Source organism: Ambystoma mexicanum, chromosome 4q (genome assembly GCF_040938575.1).
Source record: "Ambystoma mexicanum isolate Mex_15411 chromosome 4q, UKY_AmexF1_1, whole genome shotgun sequence".
Lineage (NCBI taxonomy): Eukaryota > Metazoa > Chordata > Amphibia > Caudata > Ambystomatidae > Ambystoma > Ambystoma mexicanum.
Window position 1 is genome coordinate 193,231,666 of NC_090928.1, and position 27,261 is coordinate 193,258,926.

The 27,261-nt window shown below is 42.9% G+C and overlaps 1 protein-coding gene across 3 annotated transcripts in view; it reads left to right on the forward strand.

Moving 5' to 3' along the window:
* Nucleotides 1-27,261, forward strand: part of PDE10A (phosphodiesterase 10A) — a 1,126,451-nt gene that overhangs the window by 700,987 nt on the left and 398,203 nt on the right. For all 3 annotated transcript variants that reach the window (XM_069607718.1, XM_069607719.1, XM_069607720.1), the window contains exon 8: nucleotides 13,149-13,199. In XM_069607718.1, the coding sequence (XP_069463819.1) occupies nucleotides 13,149-13,199 (51 nt within the window). The remainder of the gene's footprint in view (nucleotides 1-13,148; nucleotides 13,200-27,261) is intronic.

The following is a 27,261-nucleotide window of genomic DNA, read 5'->3' on the forward strand; positions in this document are numbered from 1 at the left end:
AAATTCACATATTAGAGCGGAAGGGAGCCCGAAGGGACATCCCACCATAGATCCTGCAATTTTGAATGTTGTAACGTTGACTGAAGCAAATGTGGACATACCAGACATAGAGGATATGGGGGCAAATAGGGACATACCAGACTCTAGACAGGAACTCACAGATGAGGAATGTCTTCAACAAAGTCGAATTGATACTAAAAGGGTAGTCAGGTACCATGCGTCCACCCCTCTTCAGAAGAGGATCATTACTGGGAAATTACAGGCAGGAGATAAACAATGCTTGGAGTCTCTGATATGGAAGGGGAAACAACCCGGTGGAACTCTGCAATTCACCCATATTTCGCCGGCAACATTTATTTTTGGGAAGGATAATGATAAGGTGCAGAAGTACCTCGATTCTCCTCAGTCGGGGAGCTCGAAGCAGGCGGGTGGGAGAGACCAATCTAAAGAGACCCCCATCTGCTCTAAGTATAATCTCAACCAGCCCATTGCAGAGAGTGATTTGGATGATTCCTTTTTTACTACGGCAGATGCTACAGGTCATCTGCTGAAAGAAATAGTTGATTTAGAGATACCAGTAGGTAGATTTTTGTCCAAAGACAAGGGGTTGAGGAGCTTATCAGAGGGTGCGCCACTTGATACACTCTCACAAAATAGAAACACGCCTTCAATGTGGAAACAAGAGGGTAAACATCTATCCCCTATTAGACCGATCATAAAGACACTTATACCATCCATACACTGTAAGACTAGGCATACCCAAACAGATATGGAAAGGAATGACTTGCCCATAACTGTAGATAAAGCTATCGATCTTCAGCAAACTATATTGGAAAATCTTGGGGTAGCCGAAGATAAACAGGAGTCTCCGGGTCTGAGAAGGGAGGAGAGAGGAGATCACCTGATACCACTTTTATCCAATCTACACATTAGTTTGAACTTGGCCTTGAAAACCCTAGGTGAATCCCAAGAGACGATTGGGTGCTCTTTGGTAGGACAACAAGCGGCTTTCAACCAATTGGTGACTCGTCTGGCTTTCTTAGAGGGTATAGTGGAGGTTAAGAACCTTAACGAACAGACTACTAAAGAAAAGAGTCTATCTGAAAAATACAGAGAGGAACTAGATTCTAGGTTAATGACCATGGATGCTAAGATTACTACTCTTTTGGAAGTTATGCTGACAGGAGATCGCCCCACCACGTCAAATATGGTGGCAGAGGATCGAGCTTCCTGGGGAATAGGAGATAATAAAATCAATAACGAAAACTATGGGAAGGAACTATGCTGTCCAGATAGTCCTTCGGTCCTTCTGGATGCCATAATTATGGCAACAGAAGGGCCCATTCAGGAACAGGACAGCGAAAAGTCCAGCGCTCAGATGCAGGTGAGAGAAACGATAAAAGAGGGGGAATATTTAAACATTAGTAGTGAGGGCTCAATAATCTCCCAACATAATTCTTCAAAAAAAGGACAAAAATGTAAACAAAAGACAAATTACGGAGAGGAACAATTAGCAGTTCAGGTATTAGAAATAGGTTCTAATATGAATAATGATGTACCTGCTCCAGTTATTAGCTCGAACTACGATATAAATGAGATGCCCCAATCCCCTGTCGGTAGACGAAAAAAGACAAAAAAGCAGTCTATGATGCCCAAAAAAAGCAAAAATATGCCTAATACAAAAATTAAAGGCAGAAATGCGAATCTTAAAGGTATTAGAAATATCCCGTCTCAGGAAGAGCCTGATGACAGGGGGAACCACAAGGTATCTAATAAAGAAGATGGTCAGGTTTGGGGGGAACCTAGTATTAAAGACTCCCTGCCCAGGGGGGAAATCAATACTGACCTAAATACGGAGGAGAATAATATACTAAAAGTTGGTCTGGAGCGCATACAAACTAAACAAACAAAGATGACAGCCTTCGGTAAAATAATTAGTACCAAACATGCTAGAACATCCGTAGGTACACAACAAATTGGGCACCCTATTACTTCTCAATAAATTCCAGCAGTAGCATCTCCCAGTACTTCCCCCTTACAAGGACCGATGATGTCAGTTGAGAAGGGGACTGAATTTACTAGTAATAATACGAGAGATACCCTCCAAGATACATACCTATCCAAAACCCAAGAATCTCAAGGAAAGGCTGTGTTTAAATCTAGTACTGACCATATAATGAAGCAATCGAGTCTGGTCGAGCACCCTATAAAGATCGGTACAGGGAAGATACTGGGTTGGATCAATAATAATGATACAGATTCACAGGTTTACTTAAATAGAACTTACCTTTTAAGTCTGTTTAAAAAGATTCCCTTATTACGAGCAATAACAACTGATGACATAGATTCCATCTCTCTACCCAATCATAATAACCATTGTATGGTAAGTTGTTTTCATTCAGCGATGGTAGCAGATATGGTACGTGCTCAAGAAAAGAATATCAACTCTTTGGGTTATGATCTAACTACTCTAGCAGATGACAAAGAGGTTGATAAGTTTCTCCAATATAAGGAAACAGATGATAACCAAATTCAACAAACCTCACAATCAGGCAATAATAAATTCGAAAACTTGGGTCCAGGGTTGGCACTAATTTCCAGTCTTCTAAACAGTGGCCAGGATTGGTCATGGTTACAGCCAGCACTTAAAACCTTGGAGACATTCAGACAAGATAGCGGGCGCTCCTAACAGTTCTAATATAGATGTGATTTCCTGGAATTCATGCGGGGGAGCTCACCTTGATATGTTTTTGAATAAAAGGGATAACTATGTGCGCCCCCGTATTTATTTTTTTCAGGAAACCATGATGTGATCTGATATACATATAGAAGGTTTCTATACTTTTTCTTCTTTAGCATCGCGTGGACCTTTGGGGAGACCTATTGGTGGTCTGATTATTGCTATTGATCGTAATCTGGGGTTGTATGGGGAGGTGATCTTTAGGAGTGAGTGGCTTTTGGGCATCATTCTCACTTCAGAGCATAGGGTTGAACCGATTCTCTTGCTGAATCTTTATTGGAACCCGTTAAAAGTGGCGATGGATGAAGTGGAAGATACTCTGAATATGATTCTGGGAGGATGGTTCGAGAAAGGGTTTGGCAATCGCATTATCCTGGGAGGGGATTTCAACTCGGCCTGCGCCGAGGGCTCCTCACTAAATGAAAGGGGGGTGATTCCCAGACTGTTCCCTCCACATATTAAAAGAGGCATACGGTGGGATAATTATCTCGATCATTGGGACCTGGGTCTTTTAGATCATGCTTGGGATTGGGACTTACCGAAATTTACTTGGAAAAGAGGAAGTAATAAGTCTAGAATCGACTTTTTCTATGTTTCAAATAGCTGGAAGCAAGCTTGTGGAAAGTTGACACTCATGGAGGTGGAATTGGGTGATCATATTCCCTTATGTTTTTCTCTTTCCATTCCAAATGTGGGTAATTATATTAATCCCTCGCTATGTGGTCTAAAGGCTGGAAATAATGGGAGAAGGGTTGTATGGAATAAGAAAATAATTATGAAATTTAATAACCTGGTTTTGGGTCTCCTTTCCAGAAGGTCGCCTCATATTACTAGTGGTGAAGATTTAGATCTGGGAGGATTCTACTACAATACTATATTGTCATGTGTCTATAAAATTAGTAGCACCAGCGATAGGGAGGCCACAAAACCTAGGATGAGGGTGGGTGACCCCAGAATCCAAACCTCTAAGCGTAACAAATATAGTGAAATCAAAGCTTTGAAGAAAATGCCCATTCCCTTCTCCGAATTTCAGCTTAAAAAGAAAAAAATTATATTGAAACATAAAAATCTGATCAAATCACTGAGAATGGATCAATATTATGAAGCACACCAATTGATGATGCACAATCTTTGTAAGGGCAGAGATGTTAAATTTTGGGCAACTATTAATTCTATGCTTTTGCCTGCAAAAGACAAACTTGATTGCCCGATCCAAGCAGAAGTGTGGAGTGCTTTTTATAAGCAAAAGTTTGCTTTACCTGTTGACCTCACAAGAGTACAGGACCTGGATTTAGGTCCCCCCGTGGTGGAAGACTGTGGGTGGGATTTAGAGGACATCAAATGGGTCATTAACAAACTTAAACCTTCTAGAGCACCCGGCCCGGATGGCATTCCACCGTTCGTTATAAAGACATCCCCTGGAATATGGGCCGATTTGCTCAAACCAATATTTGATGATATTTTCAAAAACCATACTATTCCTAAAACCTGGGCCCAGAGTATTATTGTCCCTATATTTAAAAAAGGGGACGTCCTTAATCCCCAGAATTATAGACCTATAGCCCTTTTAGATGCAGCCAGTAAGGTCTTTGGCATTCTTCTTTTAAGGGATATTAATAAATTTACTAGAAGGAATGTCTGCTTCAGTAAATTTCAGGTTGGCTTTAGAGAAGGTTTGGAAACAGACTTGAACGTAAATATTTTGGCTCACTTAAGAGACACAGTCCATCAAACTAAAATGGGTGAAGTCTATATGGCTTCCTTGGATCTCTCTAACGCCTTTGACGGGGTCATTAGAGCTAGATTGTGGTCCAAAATGTTAGCAATGAATTTTCCACGCAAGACTGTCCAACTCTTGGCTCTATTACATAGAAACACCTCTGTCAGGGTGCGCTTATCCTATGAAGGCTCCCTTTCTGATCCCATTGAGACTGAGGTGGGGGTTAAGGAGGGCTGTTCACTTGCACCCACGCTCTTCAACCTGTACGTCAGCGATGTGGAGGATATGTGGCAGGGTCCTTCCATCGCTCCCGTTAGGATGGGAAGTTTGGTTATTGAGTGGATGGCCTTTGCGGACGATTTCATTCTTTTCGATCGGACCCCACGGGGTCTCCGTAGAAGGATGGATATTTTCTACCAATATGCTATGATGAATAATCTTTCCCCCAATGCATCTAAATCTCGAACGATTGTAATCTCTAAGAAGAGAGTTGTCAAATCTTATGCTTGGAAGATGGGGGACAACCCTGTGGAACAAGTGCAGGCTATAACATATTTGGGCTATAATTTCTCTAACAACTCTAGTCTAAAGAGGTGGAAATTGGGTCTCGCAGAAAAAGCATCTAAATTAAAAACTCAAATGAAATTTTTGAGGGTTCGAGTATGTAAATTTTCGCTCCTACCCATTAGACGCTTCTACCTAGCTAAATGTGAGCCGGTTCTCTTATATGGCCTGGATATCTGTACCAAGGATATGAGTTCCTACTTAAATGTGGTTCAGGGAAAACTATGGAAGGAAGTAATGGGCCTTTCCTTGGCAATCCCTAATGCCATTATCCGGCACGAATTATGTCTTGTCTCACTTAAAGCCAGATATTAGTAGAGACAGCTTTCTTTTTTTAGAAAAATGAACGATCCTCTTTAGAACACCCTTTGAGTTGTTGAATAGGGTGATTAAATCTGGGTCAGTTCAATCAATCAAGGGATTTAGTGACAGAATGAACTCTCTGCTATCTATTTTGGGCTCTAGTTTAGACGACTTGGTGCAACGACCCGGCCTGGTTAAGAAATTGTTATTCAAGGCGGATTGGGTGGATACAGTCAATAAAATAGAGTCCTATGCAACTTATAAAGAATATGCTAAATTTATACATGCAAGGGAATGTATCCCCATCTACTTACTTAGATTCCCCTGCTACAGGGTGAGAACCACATTTATGCGTTTCAGACTCAATCAGATGCTGACCCTAGAAAGAATTCATTATTGTATACATAAAGAAAAGGTGCCTAATTATACTTTACTTACATGTCGTTTCTGTGGAGAAACTGACATGCTAGAAACTCTCAAGCACCTCGTCTTAACATGTGTCCATTTTGGGTGGAAACGAGCTCTATTCCTCACCGACAGATTTGATGAGGATTTAGAAATGTCGAAAAATTTGTTCTGGAGTCGCTGTATGTGGGGAGCTAATATTTCTCTGATTCTGGCATTGAACTCATTGCTCCAAAATATAATGGAGGAATTGGAAGCCAGAAATAGAGAATTGTTTGTGTAGGTAAAATATAGGATACTAATGGGTAATGATATTAACAAGCGTATAATTACTATGTAATCTGTTTTTAGGGCTGGGAAGAAATTTCTTTAAGAATTTTTTAAGAATTTTGTATAATGATGATGTCTTTGATGCTTTAGATGCAATTTCTTGCTGTGTTTCTTCTTTTGTATGATACGATAACCATCTTTTGTGTCAGTGTGTTCATACATGCTTATGTATTGGTAGTATGAAAGGTAACAATGTGTTTTCTTTTTCCTATTTCTTCGCTTGTGGCATATGTTGTATAAGGTGTTATGCAAACTAATAATACAACAATAAAAAAAAAAAAATAAGGAATGCCTTGTAGGTGGGTGAATATTGTGATCCTATTTAGAAAGTATTCCTACATCCACCAATACGCTGACGAGACACAGCTATACCTCAAGATCACCTCCATCAAGAACATCAATATGCTCAAAACCTGCATTTTGCTGATAGTCTTGGATGTCCAGTGCATACTTGAAACTCAACCCCTCCAAGACCAAATTCCTACTCCTTACCAACACCACTGAACACCCAGATATACTGCCCTGGCTATCAACTATGAACTCTGAGGGCTTCACACCCAAGCTCACCTCCTGTGCCATGTCCCTGGGGTTCCACATCGACGAACGCCTCTCCTTCAAGACACGCATAGCTAAGAAAACAAGCAGCTTGGTATCGGCTCTCCTTCCTGCGAAAAGTCACACCCTTCCTCCCTTTGGACTGCTCTAGATCCACTGTACAATCACTGGTCCTATCCCACCTGTATGGGGGCAATGCACTCCTCGAAGTCCTCCCGCCATCCTCCCTTGTGCCTCATCAAGGCTCTACGCAGGTATGACCACATCACCCCAGCCCTCATCGACCTTCGCTGGCTCCCACTGCATGCACAAATCACCTTAAAGTCTTGCTGTATCATCTATATGGTAGTTGTCCTCCAGCCACCCTGCTTCCTCGCTGAGAAACTCTGCTTCTCCGGCAGACAGCGCACCACCAGAAGCCAGGACACGTGCTGACTTGAAATTCACCAGCACAAAAAACAAATGACCGGAAAACGAGCCTTCTCTGCCTACGCCCAAAGACTGTGGAACCTCCTCCCAGTCAGGATCAGACTCGACCCCAAGCTCCTACAATTCAGAAAAGATCTCAAGACCCACCTCTTCAAGTAGTCTTTCCTCCTCAACACCTAGACCATCACATCACCCCTTGCGCCACCTGACTCGATAGATGCCATCCGCCCCTCTCATCCCCGCCACCTGGTACAGGTGTTCCCCTCTTCTCCGCCCCTCTGTATCCTACCTCCCACTGTACATCTGTTCTGTTACCACTGAAAAGCGCTCAGTTATGCATCTGTAATGTTGCATACCTCTGTAAAGCGCTTGGTTATGTATCTGTATGCTCAGTTTTTCTCAAAGCTAGGTCCGCGCTCCATAAATACCATAATAATTTTTAAAAATTGAAGTATTCATTTCAAAGTATATTTTAAAGGAAATATGTGATTCGTAAGATTTAGGTGAATTAGGGCTGGGACCATATGGCAAAGAAAAGGAAAATAAATGTGCCACAGGGCTGCAATCTGATACAGTATGTGTATTTGTTATGTATCATTTTAAATCCTTGTGCATTTTGCGGTGGGCTGAGATAACAACTCAACCTCTGGAGTGTAAGCAGCTCAATGTTACAGAGATGTTTGCATATGTGCCTTGTATGAAAGCAGCATTGGTGATGCCATCAGTTTGGGCTTTTGTGTAGGCATGGGAAAAGCACTTGCCAGACACTGCCATAGTGGCATTAACTGGGCATTGATGGTAGCAGGTGCCAAATTGTGAGAGCACCTGCGCGTTTAATGCAGTGCCTGAAACATGGTTAATACTTGTAAACAAGCCAAAACGGTTGCCTTTGCCAATGCTTGTTTTTAACAGGACTTCAGTGAAGGACATGCGTGGTACTTGTAAATCTGAAGACGGCTGAAGACGGACCTGGTTATTTCATTTTTATTACTCCAGTAGTGGGTTTACTGCTCCAATTGTCATTAACTCTCAGAAGACTGCTTTGAAAAAAACTGGCAGGCACTTGAGTGCCAAGTTTGATTGTAAAGCTTGATTTAAAATGAGCTCAAAGAGTTCCTATGAGAAGGTGTTTTGGGCAGGGAGGGGCAGACACGGGGTAGCATGGCCATGGGCAGTCGATGGGTGAGCAAATAACCAAACGCCATCTACAAGCTTTGTGTCCTGCCTCATGTGCCATTTCTCACTATCTGTACTCTAATGCAATAGTTTCGTCTTATAGCCCAAAGTAAAAAAATATACAAAGGGCTACCCTGGATTTATGATAACAAAATGGAAAGAACTGAGCAGGGAAAAGGCTCCTAATTGTTATGAGTTGGTTTATATTGGTGGTGTGTGTCTGTGCCGAGGTACATTTGGACTAATTGGGCAAACCCAGAGCGGATGAATCGTGATGAATGCCTGTGATGTCGGCCTTAACTATGTCTTTTCACAGCAAGGGAGGATGTCGGGAGAAGCAACTAATGATGTATTGTAAGTCCCAACCTCGATGTATCCTTTATGTAGTTAAGAAGACATGCTGATGTTTATAGCCACGTTTTTTAAGTGGGGGAATTTGGAATGTGACAGTGGTTGGCAGCATGGTTAAGTACAGAAGTCTCAGGAATTAAAAATGTCACTTTTGGACACCTTTCAGGAACGAGTCCTAGCGTCCAACACTCAACCGAAAAAAGTGATAATATTGCTGTGCATTGACATTATATTGTTGGGGCAGGTTTGCATTTTAAAGTTACAACTTGTAGGTGCATGGGGGGCGGGGAACCCGATTGCAATAAATAGAGGATGAAAAGAAATGTGTGGGTTCGTTATAAGTGATTTAGGACTCTTTGTTCAGTTGCTCACTAAGAAACTGAATAAGGAACTAGCGTCGACCGCTTTTTACACGAGAAAGCGTACGACTGATTCCGGAATACGCAGCACAACAAAACCCTTGACATTCAGTGAAAAACATTACTTGAAGTGCCGGTTGTTAGGAAAGATTACATCAATGTGTAATTGTCCCTGCATTTGTGGACCCCCCAAACTTTTTGCTTTTGTTTGGCTATCCTATCCTGACTTTTGCCAGTGGCGCACAGCCTTCAGCTGTGCTCCCCTGGGCTTTTGCTCACTTGTTATTGGGAAACCCACACATCCTTCAGACTGTCAGTACTGGGAAATTGTTTCCCTTCGTCTTAGACTATTGTTGCTATTTCTTGGTAACTTTCTAACAGTGCACAATGTACCTTCCAGTACTGTGAGCTGGGGTCCTTTATATTTTATGGCCCTAGACGCCCTCAAAGGACTTTTTGGTGGGTGTAATAGTGTGCCTGGGATGAACTGGTGGTAGCAGTTACTTTTTATAAGTGTGTTGCTTCTTTTTACTGAATCCCATCGCGTGGCCAGGTCCGAAAATGGCTGAGCCACAAAGTCTTTTGTTCTGTCCATGGCCATTTCATCCCTTACCTTCACACAGGCCGAGGAACCCAGGTTTTCCTTATTTGGGTATGTAGCCTCTGAAAACCGATCCCTTTCACTGGCTTCTGCCTGTCACGTGTGTATGCCCAGGAACCGAGATGGGACTGTCTGGTCCCAATCCACACTTCTGGTGTCAGGATGTCTAGAGTGCCTGAATAACTAGAAGCACCGTGGACCACAATTTGTCCACAACTGGGAGGCCTGTATGTGACCAGATCTTCGATTGGAACCCCTCGATTTTGGCACAAAGCTAATCTTGGTTAAGAGAAGGGGCTCTGCATCCATTCCAGGTCGATCACCTGAGTTTACTACAGAAAGGAGCCAAGTATGCTGCAATGGAACAACACTTGTGGAACTGCCACAGATGCTTTGGAAGGCTTCAGACCTTTCACCCTCTGCTTTCCCATTGGACCCCCGTTTACTTCATCGATCAAGAAGGCCTGCCAAGGTGCTTTGGCTCTCTGGAGTAGTGTGAACTGTCCATTTCTACCTCAGAGTATCCACCATAATCACCACCGAGTGGAAGCCTGAGACACGGGACAACGCTTGCTTTTAGCCCATTGCCCTCCACCACCACATTTTGCACGCCTATCTCCTCTAGATCCTGAATTAAGAGTGTGTAACGCTGCATCCATCTGCGATTCCCGCGTCACTACCTATTGGTGACGGTAGCTGTAGGTGTATTGCTGACCTGCTCTCCTGTGCCCTGAAATCTGGTGCACTGGAATTTTTTTTGTATCTCCTTTGGAAGCTGAGAAAAGGCAACTGTCCCTTCACGGACGATTGTTGTATCCCGCAGCTGGTGAGAGCTGGAGCACTGCGAAACTGCAGGACTCGAACCTACTAGCGACCTCGACTAAACTGGCAAAGTTTGGTCTGGACTGTGCCGACAGTCAGTGAGTACTTGCATCACTCGCCCTCTGGCGCAACCGATCTTTTATGCACGAATATTCCTAAGAAGGTATTCGCTCTTGGCTGGGTTAGACTGCGCTCCCTAGCTATTTTCCCTTTTCAAAACTACTGTGCCACCAAGGGCACACCCTCCTTGAATAGTGGGAACCAATTTTTCATCTCCTCAAGCCCCTTTCTGACTTGCTACAGGTCTCTCAAGAAGACCAGATTTGTGTTCCAACTGTGCTTTTTTACGTGCAACTTTAGTGTTTAGCACAAGGCTCCCCAATTCTTAGGGCTCGGCTCAAAGGTTAGGGAACGACTGAAGAATTGTCTAATGCTCCTAGTGTGTTAACTCACCCATCTCTTTACAGGTTGTGGCTGTGTTTTACTCATCTGTTGCATTAGGAAACGTAAATATGTTAAAGTAGAGTTTTTCGTGTGGTAACTGTTTTTATATAACTAAAGTTTACTTGTGTCTATTGGTCTCACTGACAATGTATAGATATTTTTCATATACACATGTCTGAGAGTAATTTGTGGTTTGTTGCTGTGTGTGCCCATTGTGGGCTTACAATCACTCTCACCCCTCCTGAGACCTAGTCTCGACTGCCTGCCAAGCTACCTAGATTAGTCTGGCTTGTCCAGAAGTGTTCCCCTTTGTCACTAAACCGAGGGTGGCTGGCCTCCGAAACATCTGCCCACTAGGTCAGAGTTTAGAAATCCATCTGAACACTGGTTCAACATATCAATACCCCAATTTGGGATGTGTTGGAAGCTGTAGGACCTTAATTATGAGTCCCCTTAGAACAGCCTATTTGTACACTGTTGACATCCTAAATGACATCTCTTGAAACTAGAGTACATGGATTGCAAAAAAATTACTGTTTTCAGACCTACGTGTTGCCTTTACAGTTGCATCTGCACCTCCCAAAAATTTACCAAAAAAGCCATTAAAACCCTTTTGCTGTTCACATGACGGTGTCCCAGGATGTTCTCCCCGTGCTGTTGGAAGCATTGCCCTCTTGCCCATGGCCTCTTTCCTTGGTGGCCTAATAATGAACACTTTCTTTCATCATCGTATTTCTAAGAGTGGTCATGAAAAGCAATCGGAACAATTCGTGGTGATATGCCGAAGCTGTACCGATCAGATTCCCATGCGGCTGCCGCATGCATGTGCCGATGCATCATTTATTGCTCCCCTGTAGAATTCCTTCAAGCCCCAATTACTCAGTTTAAATTCCATTATTGTAAGTCCCTAGCTTGAAAGAATAAGTACTTTCATCGCCAGGAGGCTCACCATACTGCATGAGCTTTTTCTTTGGGCATGATCAACATGACTCAACTTAAACCCGCAAGCTAGGGCAACTCTACCCAAATGTGAGGCAGGTCAGGAGCCCCGTTAACCCGGCTAATCCTCAGGAGAATAGGGACGTCCCAGTTTTTAGTGTAGTAGGGATTTTAATTTCCTCGGCAAACCAAAAGAGGAGGCCGTCAACCCTCCTCTTTATTAAGAGCTGCTTGTAATTTTGAAAACCAGTCATCTTGGCTTTCCTTCTTAGTTGAGGTCACCAGAGACGATGGCACCAGGTCCTGCCCTAAGTGACACGGACGAAGAGCTGAAACCCCATTGCTTTCCGATATTCTTTACAGCCCTCCTTTCTTTCACAACTTTTCTGCTGCAGAAACTGTGGGTGTTCTCCCTCACATTGCTGTTCCAAAAGGGCACAGCATTTTGGAATCATTTTGCAAAAGTGCAAGTGTGAATTTATTGGAAGAGGGTGTAAGAAAGAGCGATATGTTGGATATTCTTGGGATTGCCTTTGTTAAACCTCTTTTTTCTGCAGTCATTGCTTCAAAGTGCAAAATAATTCCTCAAGAAAAATGGTAGCCGGCACCCAATGGCAGAAATTTGGCCCCCCATCACATATTTGTTTAAGCAGGGCCCATTTAGTTGGAAGTATATGGGATTTATAGCGCGCCTGTACACAAGCGTGTGTACAGATCGGTACTTTCTGGAATTTGTAAAGGACGACTAAAACACCTTATTGTTATGATGCAAGTCTGTGCATGCTGATGCCTCCAATCCAAAGGCGTTGGTGGCAAATCGTGGAGATTAAGATTTGGCAAGCCGGCAGCAGAGATTTTAAGTAACACAGAATGAGTGCTTTTATTTAAAGAGACCAGCAGATAGAGGGAATCCTTTTAGCTTCTAGCATTGGTGAATAGTTTTCTCTTGGAGCAATGCATCTTTAAGGGGTGGGGGTTCCCCATATGAAGAACCGAGTATTGGGTGAATTGCGATACGGTCACACAAGAGACTACGGCATAATTAGATCATTCTGACTCTTACTCTTGAATTTTAAGGCTTTACTTGGACATCAGTTGTTATCCAAAAGGTATTTAGCACTCACTGGTCCAGAGCTTTGGCTAAATCATATGACCAATGCACAGAATGGGTGGCATAATATTGTGGCCTTTTAAAATGGAGTGATTGGTGCTTTGAAAAGGCTCGACAGCTTTTTGTTGACCAGAAAGCTGAGACTTTCATTTTATTCAGAGCAACAAAAAAAGGTTTGGTCTTATCAGAAGCACATGGACTTGTTGATGGACGACCGATGGTGAAGTCTAGTGCATGTGAATCTGTTTGCAGCTGACATTGAAATGAATTGGCAATGACGCCCTAATTTATCTTTTCAGGTCGCCACAGCAAATCTTGCCTGGGCCTCCGTAGCAATACATCAAGTTCAGGTGAGTATTTGGTTGGGTCTTTCATTTTTTAATTGTGTTCCAAATGCAAACATTACTTTCTACATCCAGGATGATGCAGGCTGGTGTATATTTTCATAGCCATTCCATTGTGAGATTGAATGAAGAGGTTGGGTTTTGGGGCTCGCCGACATATTGAATAGTAACACCCAGAAAAGGCTTAATATGACCAAAACGACACTCCGAATATAGCCATCGAAATCAATCAAATGTAAATTCTTATATTGACCGTAGTTCGATAACCTGACTGGATTTTTCTACTCTGTGGTTTCACACGTCTGGATATGTAGCCAATTGTCAGCACAGGGGATAGAAGGTAAAAGTCCAGTCCACTCTATTGATCTATACAATCCTTTTTTCCCCCCTTTGATATTATAAAGTTGTAGAGTTATTTGTAGTGCTGTAATTTTCCATACAGCACTCATATCATAAAGACCTTGAAAGCCATTGATGGCTTGCATGTTTATCCATAAATCTTAAATCTCCTAAAACGCACAGATGGCCTCCTCGTTTCAGGCCTGCGTTCAGTGGTTTTCATAGAATCACTTCATTCCTGTAACCCCCTCGCTTGTAAGATGTTTGCACTCATGAAAATGCACCTTTCTGTTTCTCCAACAGTGAGAATGCTGGTTTTCAGGTTCACACTGGCCTTTGACCCCAACATACTGCATCATAAACCATAGAGTACGTTCTTACATTACGTACGTTTCATGTACGTTCTTTTGCGATCAAAAGATCATTGTTCTTCCCAGTATATATACATAGAAAAATAGCGAAGGTATGGTATTTCAATGTTTATGATCAATTCGGGGGCTGGAAAGCTGCAATCACCTTTTTGTTTACATTTGCTTTGAAGGATTCATAAGGAGAGACGATAAAATGCATATACTTTAGCAATTTTGCCCACTGCGTATTGCACAAAACCGCTTTCTAGCTATTGTATTGAGGAACCTATCAAAAGCCTTGATAAACCTTTAACAAAGCACAACATGAGTTGGAAGATCAGGGCTCGGGAGCTTTCTAGGATCTCCAGGTGCTATAATAATTAGGTTGGTCAACTGGATGACTAAATGGTCTAGCTGGCTGGTTTGCAGCAAATTCCTCCCAAGAATAAATGGCATGTCCTGTAAGGTGAATGGCAACATGCCATTTGACCAAGTAGATGTGCAGAAATGCCACTTCTATATGTGCATCAACAGGCCTGAAATTGTTGGGTTGTTGTGCAATCATGACAGTGCTGATGCTTTTTGAAAACTGTGCAGCTTTCGAGGGCGTTGAAACTGGCCAAGGATTCGTTTAGCCCTTTTTATTGTAGTATACTTGTAGGATTTGTATTGAACATCAATAAGGCAGTCAGATACCTTTGTCTCTTAACATTGATATTCAGCACCTGCTCAAACTGTTGGCACATCCTGGTGTCAATTTACATGAGCACTCAGATGACGCTCTGGTGAAGTCTTCCAATGGGTCACTTGTGTGTGGTACACATATTCAATAATTGCTTATAGTGATTTATTTCTGGATGGGGTTCACTAGAGAAGCTTCAATGATCCTAAACATCTATTCCTTCAATCCAGTTTCCTCTGCAACTAAAATCAAGAGTCTGAAAGCTCTACCCCAGCTCCTCATTAAAAGATATGGCACCAAGATAAAATGAAGACCTTGTGAATCCTAGTTGACTCAGCCCTAACAATTGAAATGCAGGGTAAGCATGCAGTGTCCTTTTCAAACTGTTCCTGCAAGTAATCGCAGTGTTCCCATCTCTGTTTTTCTAAAGAGAGTCTGGCCTCCGTTGCCAAAGCTATAATTGGCTCCCAGACTAACCGGCAAAACGTTCCCCCGAATGGGGAATGGATGCAAGCACATGCTTGAGTTGCAAGCGCTACCAAACACGTCTGTTCTGCTGTGACCAGAGAACCAGCTCCCTGCTCTGAGACCAATCCAAGTTCCATTCACTTATCTTATAATGGCAATAATCAAGAAAATCTTATAACATTGATGCAATCATTTAAATATGTCCTATTTGTTACAGTCCCTCACGGTCTACACCCTGTTCCTGTTCATGTTTAACATGCTAAAACCAAGGACCAAGAATAGAGTGATACTTAGCATTGTGATATTTTTGCAATTAGTGTGAGCATATTTTAGAGTGAGAGCCCTATCATATACATGGTGATGGTCTTTACACAGGCTAGAGTGCAACTGAGAAGTGCTGCACTACATCCTCTTGAGTTAAGACGAAGGTGCCGTAAGAATCAGTATAAACTATGTGCAAGAAGAAAAAAATAGCATGCATGATTTTTATAGACTGCATGCAATAAGCGACTGTGACTTGCGCTAGAGCTGATCAGTTTTTCTAAATCATGAGACGGTGGCCCTGAAGAAGCACATACAGTAGCTCCAAGTAATCCAAGTAATGGTTTCTAGGGAGTATGTGTTAGTCGGCCAGTCCATATAAATACATAGGATTGTAACCAAGTAACTTAATTGCTCCTTTGGGGAGGTTTTAGATATTAACATTTTTGTATTCATTTACTCTAGAGCATTAATGTTTCATTATGTAATATTATAAGATTAGGACCTCTGTTTCCTGTTGAAAGGGCTTAATCTGTGCACTCAATCATTTGTTTTCCGACTTGGGTGTATTTTATTATCCCGGTGGTGAGGGGTTATTCGGCTCGATTATTGGTGCAGCCAACTGATTGATGCAGTAACCATCATTGGTGCTATTTGATATTTTCAGATTCATAACAGCTAAATGTTCTACAATACCCATCGCCAGCCCTACAGATAAGGGATGTGTTGGCCACTTTTGCTTCACTTTTAAAACGGGGAGTAAAAATACCCCCAACAAAAGTAGGAAAAGACGAATGTTCCCCGCTTTCATCCCCGGAGCTTCATGAATATGTTCGGGCTAGTAGAAAGCAAAGTGCCAGAGGAAGAAATAGAACTGCCTGATCTGAAGACTTAAAACTATAACTTTTTAATGTGCAGGAATACTTTGTGCAAAGAAATATTAATTACAAAACATTTCTATGATACCCTTAGAATCAATTGTACTTGCTAATAAAATACTCCCATAGGGAATGAGACTTACTTTTTTACTCGCTAAGTATTCATTTTGCTCCCACTTTTTAAAAAAAAAATAGGGAGTAAAATACTATCACTTCAAAAACTTATCTGGAGCACTGCTCATCCCTACTTGTTAGTTCATTTTAAAGCACCTGGGTTCTTAAAGCACTGTTCGCCGTCTCCAGCCAGTAGTCACAGAATTGAGTTATAGTTGCTGGCAGGAAATTGCACTCAAATAGAAACAAATTATAGAAACTCAAAATTAGGAAAGCTCTATGACATCGATATGCCTTTATTGTGCTCTTTATTAAAGCTCTAGAAAGTCCTGCCAAACGTAGGATAGCACAGGGGAAACGTGCTGGTCTTGGAAACCACGCAGAGCAACAGAGGTTCGAATCCCGATCCAAGCTTAGAAACTAAGCGCGTTATAAAAAAAGTGAACAAATAAAATATCGTAGAGCAGCCATCTTATAGTACAAAAAAACCGCACCTGATGTATAACTTTTAGTTGCAATAATCGATTTGGTTGCTCATTTCTGCATGTTTGATGGTTTTAGTCTTAGTGTAAATACACATACCGAAAAATAGAACCCGTTTATCGTCTGTATCGGGGTGTTTGAGCGAAAAAAAATGTAATACATGTCCTTTTCGTCAAGAAGGCAGCCTGCTGCGGCGTTAAATGTGGAAACTGTGCACTGTGGTAAATTCAATCAGAGTATATTCATCCTCGTGTAGCGAGGGTTCTAATTATACAGCAGAGTGCTCAAGCGGATCGCTCACATTTATGCCACTCGGCAGTATTAATGCGCAATTCAATAATTGCTCGTTTGCTTTCAAAAAGACCCTTTAAATAAATCCTGAGTCGCGTGTATTTGAGCACCCAAGGACGAAAGTGGAATCTGAAAGCCACTTCAAGACAACAAACTGTTTTAATCTGTGATCACATCCTACTGCAATGCCATGGTTTTAGGCCTATGAAACCATTCCACCACAGCAATTCAACCCACATTGGACAGCATATAGGTTTTTCAACTCGTGAACTTGCTCTTTGATAAAACATGCGATTCAACATTTCAGGGGATAGTTGGCATTGTGCCCCCAGATACCAGGTCTGAGTCCCAGTCTGGTGTTTTCGTGTTCCCTTGAGATAGCCAAAAGGTACTCAAGTATGTACAGAGGGTTAAAAGTCTGAACTCACGGTTCCTCATTTACTGGTAGGTAAAGGTGATCCTTGCTAATGGTGTTGTCACATTGCTTGATGGTGGGGAAGCGTGTACCGGAGCATGAAGCCCGTGCAGGATAACCTTTGTAAAATAATCCAGGAGCGATGCTGCAGATGGCAACTGGAAGTCATACTGCCAGTCACCGATGGCAGGAATTCAGGGTCCCAGCAGGAAATATTCAGGCCCAAGCACAAGACTGGTGGCTGAGGTGCAGCAGCAAATGGCATCTTTTAAGATAGAAGGGAGGACGCGGAAAATAGGAGGGGGGCAGACGGCACAACGCTAGGAGTAGGGCCAGAGGAAGACTGGTCAAAGGAACGAAACAAGAAGGAACAAGCAGTAACGTCCACATAGAACGATGACTCAGAGGAGCAGAAATGAAGCATTGCGATAATCTCTGTCTTGGTAACCAGGTCCCTTACTCCGTAGGAGCAATGCAAATGTGCGCCAGAAGCAGGAAGCCCCAACTCAATAGCAGTTGCAGTGGCAACTTGGAACAGACACCCCTAGCCTGGACATCTAGTTGTGGGGTATGTGAGTCCTATCCAAGGTGGCCCACCCCAAGGCAGAGGCATGGATGGGATTCGAGCGACGTACTGGAGCATTACCGCATAACTGCAGGGGTTAGCACTTCCAGGTTAAGGTAAGGGACCCCAAAATTCACAGTCCCCAACCTACCAGTGGAATTCTGCACGTCCTCTACAACCGGAACATAACCAGAGGCGGTACATCCCAAGCCTTAAAGCCACTATTAAGGAATTATAACCAGGCCCCCAGGTACAAGGTCTTAACCAAACATGTTAAATATGCAGTATTAAAGAGATGCATACACGTAAAGTATTTTTTTACAAATGAAAATCCTTATTCAAGCACCATAATTCAGTCTTTGAACTCCCTAAGTGTAAAGCCACGACTCGTACAACAAATTACCCTCCATTGTAAAGGGCTCAGGAATAGTCCAACTGTCTCCCTTCATCATGCTTGCTGTAAGGGTGTCGGAAGAATGAAGCTAACAAAAGGGTGGAACAATTATTGGTATTAACTTTTATTCATGGTAAAAAGAAACTCTCGCTATCCCTGCCTCAAACTAAACTAGAGGATCTGTCAGAATGTCAGTCAAAATTAAACGTACTGGCACAGTGAGTAATCTTCCTGTTTTCTGTGCTCTTCTTTATCTTGGTACCTTCTATATCACAAGCGCTACAATAATGCATGGGTCTGTTTTCAAGGAAGTGGCTTGGAATGTAGGAGGAGGTTAGGGAAGGTTGGGGTGTGATGTTCTTCAATGAGCTGTACCCTAGGTGATCGTCCTTGGCCCCAGAGGGTGAGTCCCTCTAAATGTCCTCCTGCATTAAACCCACCCCTATGTGGAATATTGGGTAGCAGCAGCAATGCCCTAGCCTCATGGGAAAGGGCGCCCCACTGGGGAGAAGTGACGAGACCTGCTGAATCGGCACATACCCTTCCCCTATGGCTGCTGGCTTCCCCATCTCCCTCCATGGGAAATCGGGGAAAGGAAATTGACATTTCCCTGTTCTTTGCATTTTGTGTGTTCTACACTAAAACAGAAAGGAATCAGCTAGGGACGTTATTTCACCAAAATGCCAGGGGTAGCAGAAGTGACATCACATGGCCCTTGACCTCTGATGACATCACTGGAAGTGATGTCATTTGACCCCACCCCGAAGTGACATCACGGGAAGCAATGGAACACAACCATTTACCCCTTGACCAAATAGCAAGTGGCATCACATAGCACTGTTTCGAAGTACACTATGAAAAATATGATTACAATATCACTGTAACGTGATATACATTTCATACAATAATGGATCCCCATATGTATCTTTTTACAAACAAAGAGCTACATGCATTGGCCACAGCCAAGGAGCTTCAATTTGTAAAAAGAAAAGAAAAACAAAGTTTATTTTTTAAGGGTAGCAAGGGAGAGCACAGGGGTAGCAAGGGAGACCTCAAGAGGTTGCAAGTACGACCCCTGGCGACTGTTAAATAACGTCCCTGGAATCAGCCCATTATTTGTGGGTTTGTATCTTTCCTTGGACTGAGCCTGTTGAGTGGAGAGTGGTCGGTTACTGACTTACATTTACTACCTGTTAGATAGTATTTCAATTTACCCACTGCCCATTTAATTGCCAGGGCATCAAGCTCAATGGTTGCGTAATTTTGCTCCCTTGTGAAGAGCTTACGACTGATGTATAGAACCGGATGCTCTATCACATCATATTCTTGGGATAAAATGGCTCCTATTCCCACCTTAGAAGCATCCATCTGAAGGATGAATTCTTTATTAAAATTGAGAACCTTCAGGATTGGCTTACTACAGAAATTGGGTTTCAGTGTATTAAAGCTGTCTTGATCCTCCTTTTGCCAGCAAAGTTTTTTGGGCCCAGCATTTTTCAGTGACGCAAGATGTTCTAGCCCAATAGTTGGGAATGAACCTCAGTAATACCCAGTAATCCCCTAAAAGGCCCTCGGGTCTCTCTTGGTCTTTGGGGGAGGTGTTTCCTCCACAGCCCTGACTTTTTCCATTTGGGGTTGGACTAAGCCATTTCCTACAAAAGAAACATAGATATTTGATGGCTGACTGTGCTAGGTGACACTTTTTGCAATTAGCAGTAAGGCCAGCTTGCCTCGAGTGTGGTTGATTTCTTACAAGTGAAAAAGGGGCTCCTCCCTGGTCTTGCTGTGTATCTCAATGCCATCGAAATACGCACTGCAGAAGTTGTAAAATGGTCGCAATATCTAGTCAATCAGCCGCTGAAAGTTCCCTGGGCACAATGAAGTCCGAAGGGAAGGACTTTAAAGTGAACTAGTCCTCAGAGGGGGGGGGGTGGGGTAATGGGGGGTGTGGGTGGAGAAAGCGGTTTTCTCTTTATCAGAGGGGTTCAATGCACCTGCCAATAGCCCTTCATTAGATCAATCGTAGGGATATATAGAGCCAATCCTAATCTGCAATGAGATCGTCAGTTTGAGGCATCGGATAGTTATGAAACTAAGATATGGCGGGATATGGCATTCAACTTCCGGAAGTCTATACAAAACCTTCATGATTGATCATGTTTGGCCACAAGGACTATTGACGATGACCACAAACTCTATAATTGTTCAATTATATCTGCGGCTAGCATTTTCTCCACCTCCTGGCGGACCACTTCTTTCCTTGTGTGAGAAACCTGAAGGTGTCTCTCCCCGAGTCCTCGCTGAAATGTCATCCAGTTGGCCAGGACATGCCCATCGCTTTTGGATCCAGTTCCTGGGGTGGACCAGTGCAGCAGGTTCACCTGGGTGAGGGATCTTCAGGGATTGGGACACGGGATGGTGAGACGCGGTATGCCCTTCCCTGTAACACCTCCACCCCATCCTATCAGGTAGAATACTTAGGAACTCAACCCCCCCCTTCACAACATGAACACTTTCTCACAGACAGCTCACTATGATAGAAAACGGACTAACACACGAGCCGTATACCTTACATTTCCCAATACAATGGCCAGGCAGGGTCAGGCAATTACTGACCACCATGCACAGCTAACTTCATTACACTTCCCCACACGGATAAAAGGCGGAGTACGAGACCACACTCTGAGCGAGGCAAAGCACACGAGGAAACGGCAGTTCCAAGATGGCAGTTTAACCTGAGGAGAAAGACGGCAAAACAGAAGGGGATCGCACGTAAAATTGAACAGATGAGTGATAGAACTTTGATACGTTACCTTTGACAAAGTGGTCTGCCACTATGTGCATGCTCATTCGAAGGTCTCTGCAAGGTATCCTACTGACAGTTGACAAAGGTGGAAGAGTGGCAAAGAACTGTGCATCAAAGTGGTCCTGCGGCAGGTCAAAATAAATCCTGTGCTCAAGCAAAAATCTTCAATGTTGACACTGCCAAGAAAGTTGATGACAAAGTAGATAAAGTTGTTCCAAGCCCGAATGAGGGAAATCAATTGAAAGCTTTGGGTTAAAGCAAGTGTCAGTTAGTGAATTAAATTGGTCTGAGCCCGGCAGAGGGAGACTGATTGGACATTGTGTTAAAACCGATCTGTGCCCCGCTGAGGGGAATCTGGGGTGAACCGTGAATCACCCAAGCAATTGGATACATGAAAATCCTACGTGCATTGTGTTAAAACAGATCTGAGCCCGACTGAGGGGGATCCGAGGTGAATAGTGAATCACCTAAGAAATAGAGGACGTGGAAAATCCTGAGAGACAAAAAAGAACGTATTGTTTTTCGCATCTGGACCTCTAAAAGAAGAGACTGAAAGGCAGAGACACTTGGGCACGGAAGGCCCTGATGCTAATGTTTCAACTGCACCCTTGTGCTAGAGAAGCCAGAGACTGTGCTAAGCTCGAGTGTGCCACCTTGTCCCATGCTGAAAACGTGTAGCAGGGTGGCCCACGGCTGAATATCCTGACGTATCATTTCTTCAACACTTCTTTATTTTACATAACATTGTTTTCCACACTATTTGTATTTAGAGGTAAGGATTGACGATAGGTTTTTTCTAGTATAGGCCCTTTTCGTTTTGACAAGTCACCACTAGAGCTGTGTTACTATTTGATGGTTGCAGCTTGCTCCCATTGTTCGATTTAGGATTAGATAGGCAGTTTTCAAACCCTTTTTGAAGTTCAATAATCACCCTTGAACTGTAGTCACTTGTGTCTTACTGTTGATACCAGGCCTTCCTTACACTTGCCTCTGGAATTTGGTAAGGTCTCGGGTTAATCACCTTAACTGGGGGTGTGCAAATGTAATGTTTGATTTTCACTCACCTGGGTTCACTATTGAAGACATCTGGGAAAGGAAGACGGTGCGAGGTGAGGACAGAGCTTTAAGCTGAGTGTGTGTGTGAGGTATGGCATAGAATAATTGCTGTGGTTGCCATTTCCCTGTACGTCTCTCCCCCAGCCCCCTTTGTGGTTCTGTGCCGCTGGTTGGACCAACTATTTTATACATGTTTGATAGCTTGTATAAGTTACAGGGCACTGTTCCACATCTCTATTAACCCGCCCCCACTTCTATTCCTCCCAAGCTATGCTTAAGAATTTCCTGTGTGTAATAGTTTAACGTGGGAGGTTATGATCTCAGTGGCTAGAGGCTAGAAGTGCCTTTAGGCCACCGCTGAGTATTTTCTTCTGAAACATAGTATAACCACATCCATAAGGTATGGCTGGACGTAAAAGGGGCATATGTAGCACTCCTAAGGGGAATATGCTATCTGAGCTCTTGGCAGTTAGTGCCCGTAGAAGAAGGTGTCTCCAAGAGAACAAACTATACTCCCTTTCTAATATTGATTTGGAATTAACTAAAGAGGGCCAATCTAAGCATGAAGCTCAGAACTCTAAACAGGATGAGGCCAGTCCTCTGCAGTGCGACAGCCCCAATCATCTGGACCCATTGAGGATATGTCTCGATTCACCCCCGCGGTTGGATGGCGACAGAGCGGAGAACGCCGACTCTATTGGCTGGTATATTAAAACCTGTGGCGCACTCTCTGGGGAGGTATATTGTGGATCCTGACAACACCTAACCAATGTGGCAGTTACTTAAGGATAGGATCATCGCTGACTTTCAGAAATGTAAATGTCCATAATTTTGGCAATTTCCTTGATCTGGATAAAGCTGCACAATTTGTGATGCCTATCAAGATAGACCGATCTTGTCAACTACTGCGTGTTTAGATCCGAGAAGAGAGGAGAAAAGTTGCCAAACCTCATTGGTGGATTTTGATAAATTGGCCTGTACATCTAACTTTGAACACCATAGTGGACGTCACTAAGCATCGCAAAGGGACAGAGGATAAACATTTTCAGACTGAGATGAATGTAGCAGATTTGGCAAATGATGGGCTGAAGCACACTTCTAGCACGGCTCCTGCCACTATTTCACTGGTAGGACATACTCCATCATTTCTGGTTAGGTCTCGTAATGTGGCTGAGGTCTCAAGTTGTACTATGCGTTTGGGAACTCAGAGTAGGAATAATAAAGCTAAACTTTCATCCAACATGAACCCACAAACAACTAAATCCCAGATGCCTTGTATCCAGGTTAAGTCTTCGAAAGATTTTGTTTTTGATCAGAGAAATTGTATTATCTCAGATGTTGAAACACCAGTAGGGTTTGAATCACAAGAATCTCTGAGGAACAAGGCCATGGCCTGGTTGAGATTAAGGACTAGTCCAGGGATTATAAAATCTCTTGACTTTAAGGTTCTTCGAAGAATCTAAATTGACCAATGGTGTTCATCTGAAAATAGAGACTGTATACTAGTTGGCTGCGGAAGCAGCAATCTCCCTGTGTATCTATCACGTAGTAACAATTTGATTAATGTGCCATCTGAGCTGAAGTTGATTGTGAATTCTTTTGTCTAGGGCCATATCTTTTCTATCATGAACTGTTGGGCTTTTTGCCTATTATACTTATTTTGTCTGCATGTATTGATTGCATACTGCTTTAGTAGTTCTTGCTTTTCAATGTAGAGTTTGTTTTATTGGTTGTATGTTTCCTGTCTATTGCTTTTGTGTTGCACCCTTATACCTTTGGGTCTTTTTAGTGCACATTAGAAATGCAATGAAGTAAAGTAAATTGATCTATTAGATCTTGGTTGTCCTGTTGTTGCTCTGGTAAGTCTGAGGGGACCAGACTATGTTCTGATCTACCTAATAAGGTAGCCATTAGGGCAGAAGAGGACTCAACCGGTCGCACTTCCACTACTTTAAAAGGTTTATATGGTACATTTGGGTTGTTGTCTTCAGTCCAGCTGGGAGACCTTATAATTATAGGTACCAGTACTCTCTAAGATTTCAAAAGTCCTTCACATGGTGAAAGCATTTTGTGTTCTGAGGTGGCCAAGAGGACTAGCACTTTTTGTCCGATGGAAAAAGACTGTGGTACTGCCTCCTGATCGTAATGGGATTTCTCTTGTGCTTGCCCTAGACATTTTTGGATGATATCCTGCACAGTAGCCATGTGCTCTTTAAGCGGTTGGGCCATTTCAGACATGGGTAACTCTGATCCCTTTCTTCCCAGGTCTCCCGGATCATGTCCAATACATCTTGTGGGTCGTGTCCATAATGGAGCTCAAAAGGGGAAAACCCTGGGGAGACCTGGGGGGATTTTCTGATGCCAAAAAAGGGCAGAAGGGATCATTGTGTCCCAGTTGTGTACATCTGCTTCTGCAAGTTATTTTAGAATGTTCTTTAAGGTTTTATTAAAATGTTCTACTAAGCAATTTGTCTGAGGGGGGTCAATATAGATGTGCGTAGGGTTTTGATCTGTAACTTCGGACATCATGGGAGTACCTTTATGTCAAACTTTCTCTCAGAAAGCCTACCCATGACAGAAAAAAGATTAGATGTTTAAGAATCTGTGTGGTATTATTTTTCATCGGGAAGGCCTCCCGATACGGAGTTACATAATCTAGAATTACTAGAATACATTTATTGCCTAATTTGAAAGGTTCTAATGGCCCCACTATGTCCATACCCATTCTAAAGATGGGTACGTCTATTATAGGGAGGGATTCTATTGGAGCTGTTTTCTGGCATAAGGGGGCATGTAGCAACAAAGTTATTGATGTCTGCGTAAACCTCTGGCCAATAATACCTGTTGAAAATCTGCCCTGCCCCTGTGTTTTTCTGTTCTGAAGTGTCCCAAAGTCAAATGGGCATGAGCTATCTCCAGGATAAACCTCCCCTGGCTCTCAGGAACGCCAATCTGGGCCCTGGTTACCCCTTCTGATGTGAGGTCTCCCCAATAGAGAATGCCTTGCTTCAGAAGAAATAAAGGCCCTTCTTTAGACTTCCCTTCCGGTTTGGGAACTGCTTTTAAGAAGGCTTCTGACAGAATAGGGTTATCTCGCTGAGCGAAAGCGAAGTCAGGAATTATCTGTTTCTTCACCAGTAGTTCTCAGGGTTACTGCAGTCACAACAGATGGTGTGGAGGGGCGGGTTCAACAGCATCTCCAAAAACCTTAGTAACTCTTTCCATGAGCGCTTCTTCCTAAACTTCTACAGGTTTGGGAAAGAGGACCCCTTCCAAGATTCCCTGGGTGATTTCCTCCCCAGTTTTCACATGGTATGTTTGTTTCCCATTGTTCTGAACACAAGGAAAATACAGAGCCCTATAGCAATATCAATCAGTTGATTCAAAACAATCTTCAGTACATGTGAAACAAAATTTCTTTTATATTTTCCATAATTTTTCAAAACAAGACCCACAATGCATTAGTCATCTTATAAAGACCACCAACTTGGTTACACAAAGGGATTTCAAATGTTGGCATACCACCAGCAAGAACAACCGCTACTCTCACACCACTCATACATACCACAAACACACACGTAACTACAAACACAATTAAATTAGAAAATGAAATAAAACAATCAGATGCACAAGAAAAAGAAAATGATGTACAATTACTTAAATGTGCGCTATTTGTTGTCCCCATATAACAGACCGTGCAACCATCAGTCATATGTTCCAATATGTTTGTTAGCAAAGATGTAAGTTTCCAGTGTCTTCGACTCGAGTTTCGGCTTGAACGAAGGGTCCTCAAGGACGAAGTGGATGGAAGGTGGTGGGGAAGGGCTGGAATGGGCTGGAAAGGGGACCACGGAATTCCCCTGCCTCAACTAAAAGTACTAGTGGGTCCTGTCAGAATGTCCAAATCAAAAAGTCCACAGTCCTGTGTCAGAATCCCATCGCTTTCCCTTACGCTATAAAGTAAATTTAAGAGGTAGCATGTTTCCTTGACCAGAAGAATGGCTCCCTTTTTCTGGACAACAGGTCAAAAGTCTCCCATGGTGGGACTCTATACTTCTGGTAGTAGCTTGCTTTTCCCCAGGTTAAGTCTTCTTCAAAACAGCGCATAACTTTCCAGGTTTGAAAGTTCTCAGTGGTGAGGGAATGTCTCCCTTCTCAGTCCTAGGACTCAGTCCAACAACTGATGGGGGTCGTAGACCCCGATTGGCAGACCTGGTTTACTTCCCTGCCAGGTTTTGCGACGAGGAAGAGGGTTGGTGTGTCTCTTCCTAACTGGTATACCTGGTCCACTATCCTGCCAGGTATTCCCGTAGCATATTTTGCTTAAGGTTGTCTCAGTATATTGGTGTGCGTCCCAGCCCCTGCTTTGTGGGCTTTCCCGGGCTCCTCTGGTCTCTTCCCCAAGAACCCAGGTACCTTTGGGTTCTATGTTCAGTCGCCTCTGCATGAATGGAGTGTTCCGATATAGCTATATAGATATATATTTTACCAAGTGTCAACGAAGTAGGAGTACTTTCTTGACTTGGGTAATGCCTCTGGTGATTAAATATGATGTCTCGCTGATGCAATGATGATAATGATGATTTTTAATTAAATGTGTATTTGCTTTCTTTATTTTAAATGTTGAAAAGTTGAAATGTTAACCAATACAATGAACCCTATAAATGTGTGTGTGTGTGTGTGTGTATATATATATATATATATATATATATATATATATATATATATATTCTCTCATATATGTAGGCTGTATATTGGGCTGCCTGCGCTTCACACTGTGGATCATATGGGCAAGCGGATGCAAGTAATATGACGACGCCTAATTATTTGGTTTCCACGTGTGCCAGGGCTTTTATTCCCAATCGGTGCCATGCAATTGACCCACACAAGATATCATTCGTATGCACGGTGGAGGGAAGGAAGATTTAGGGTAGGCCATAATCTGTCTTGGGCTGCCAGAGGTTGC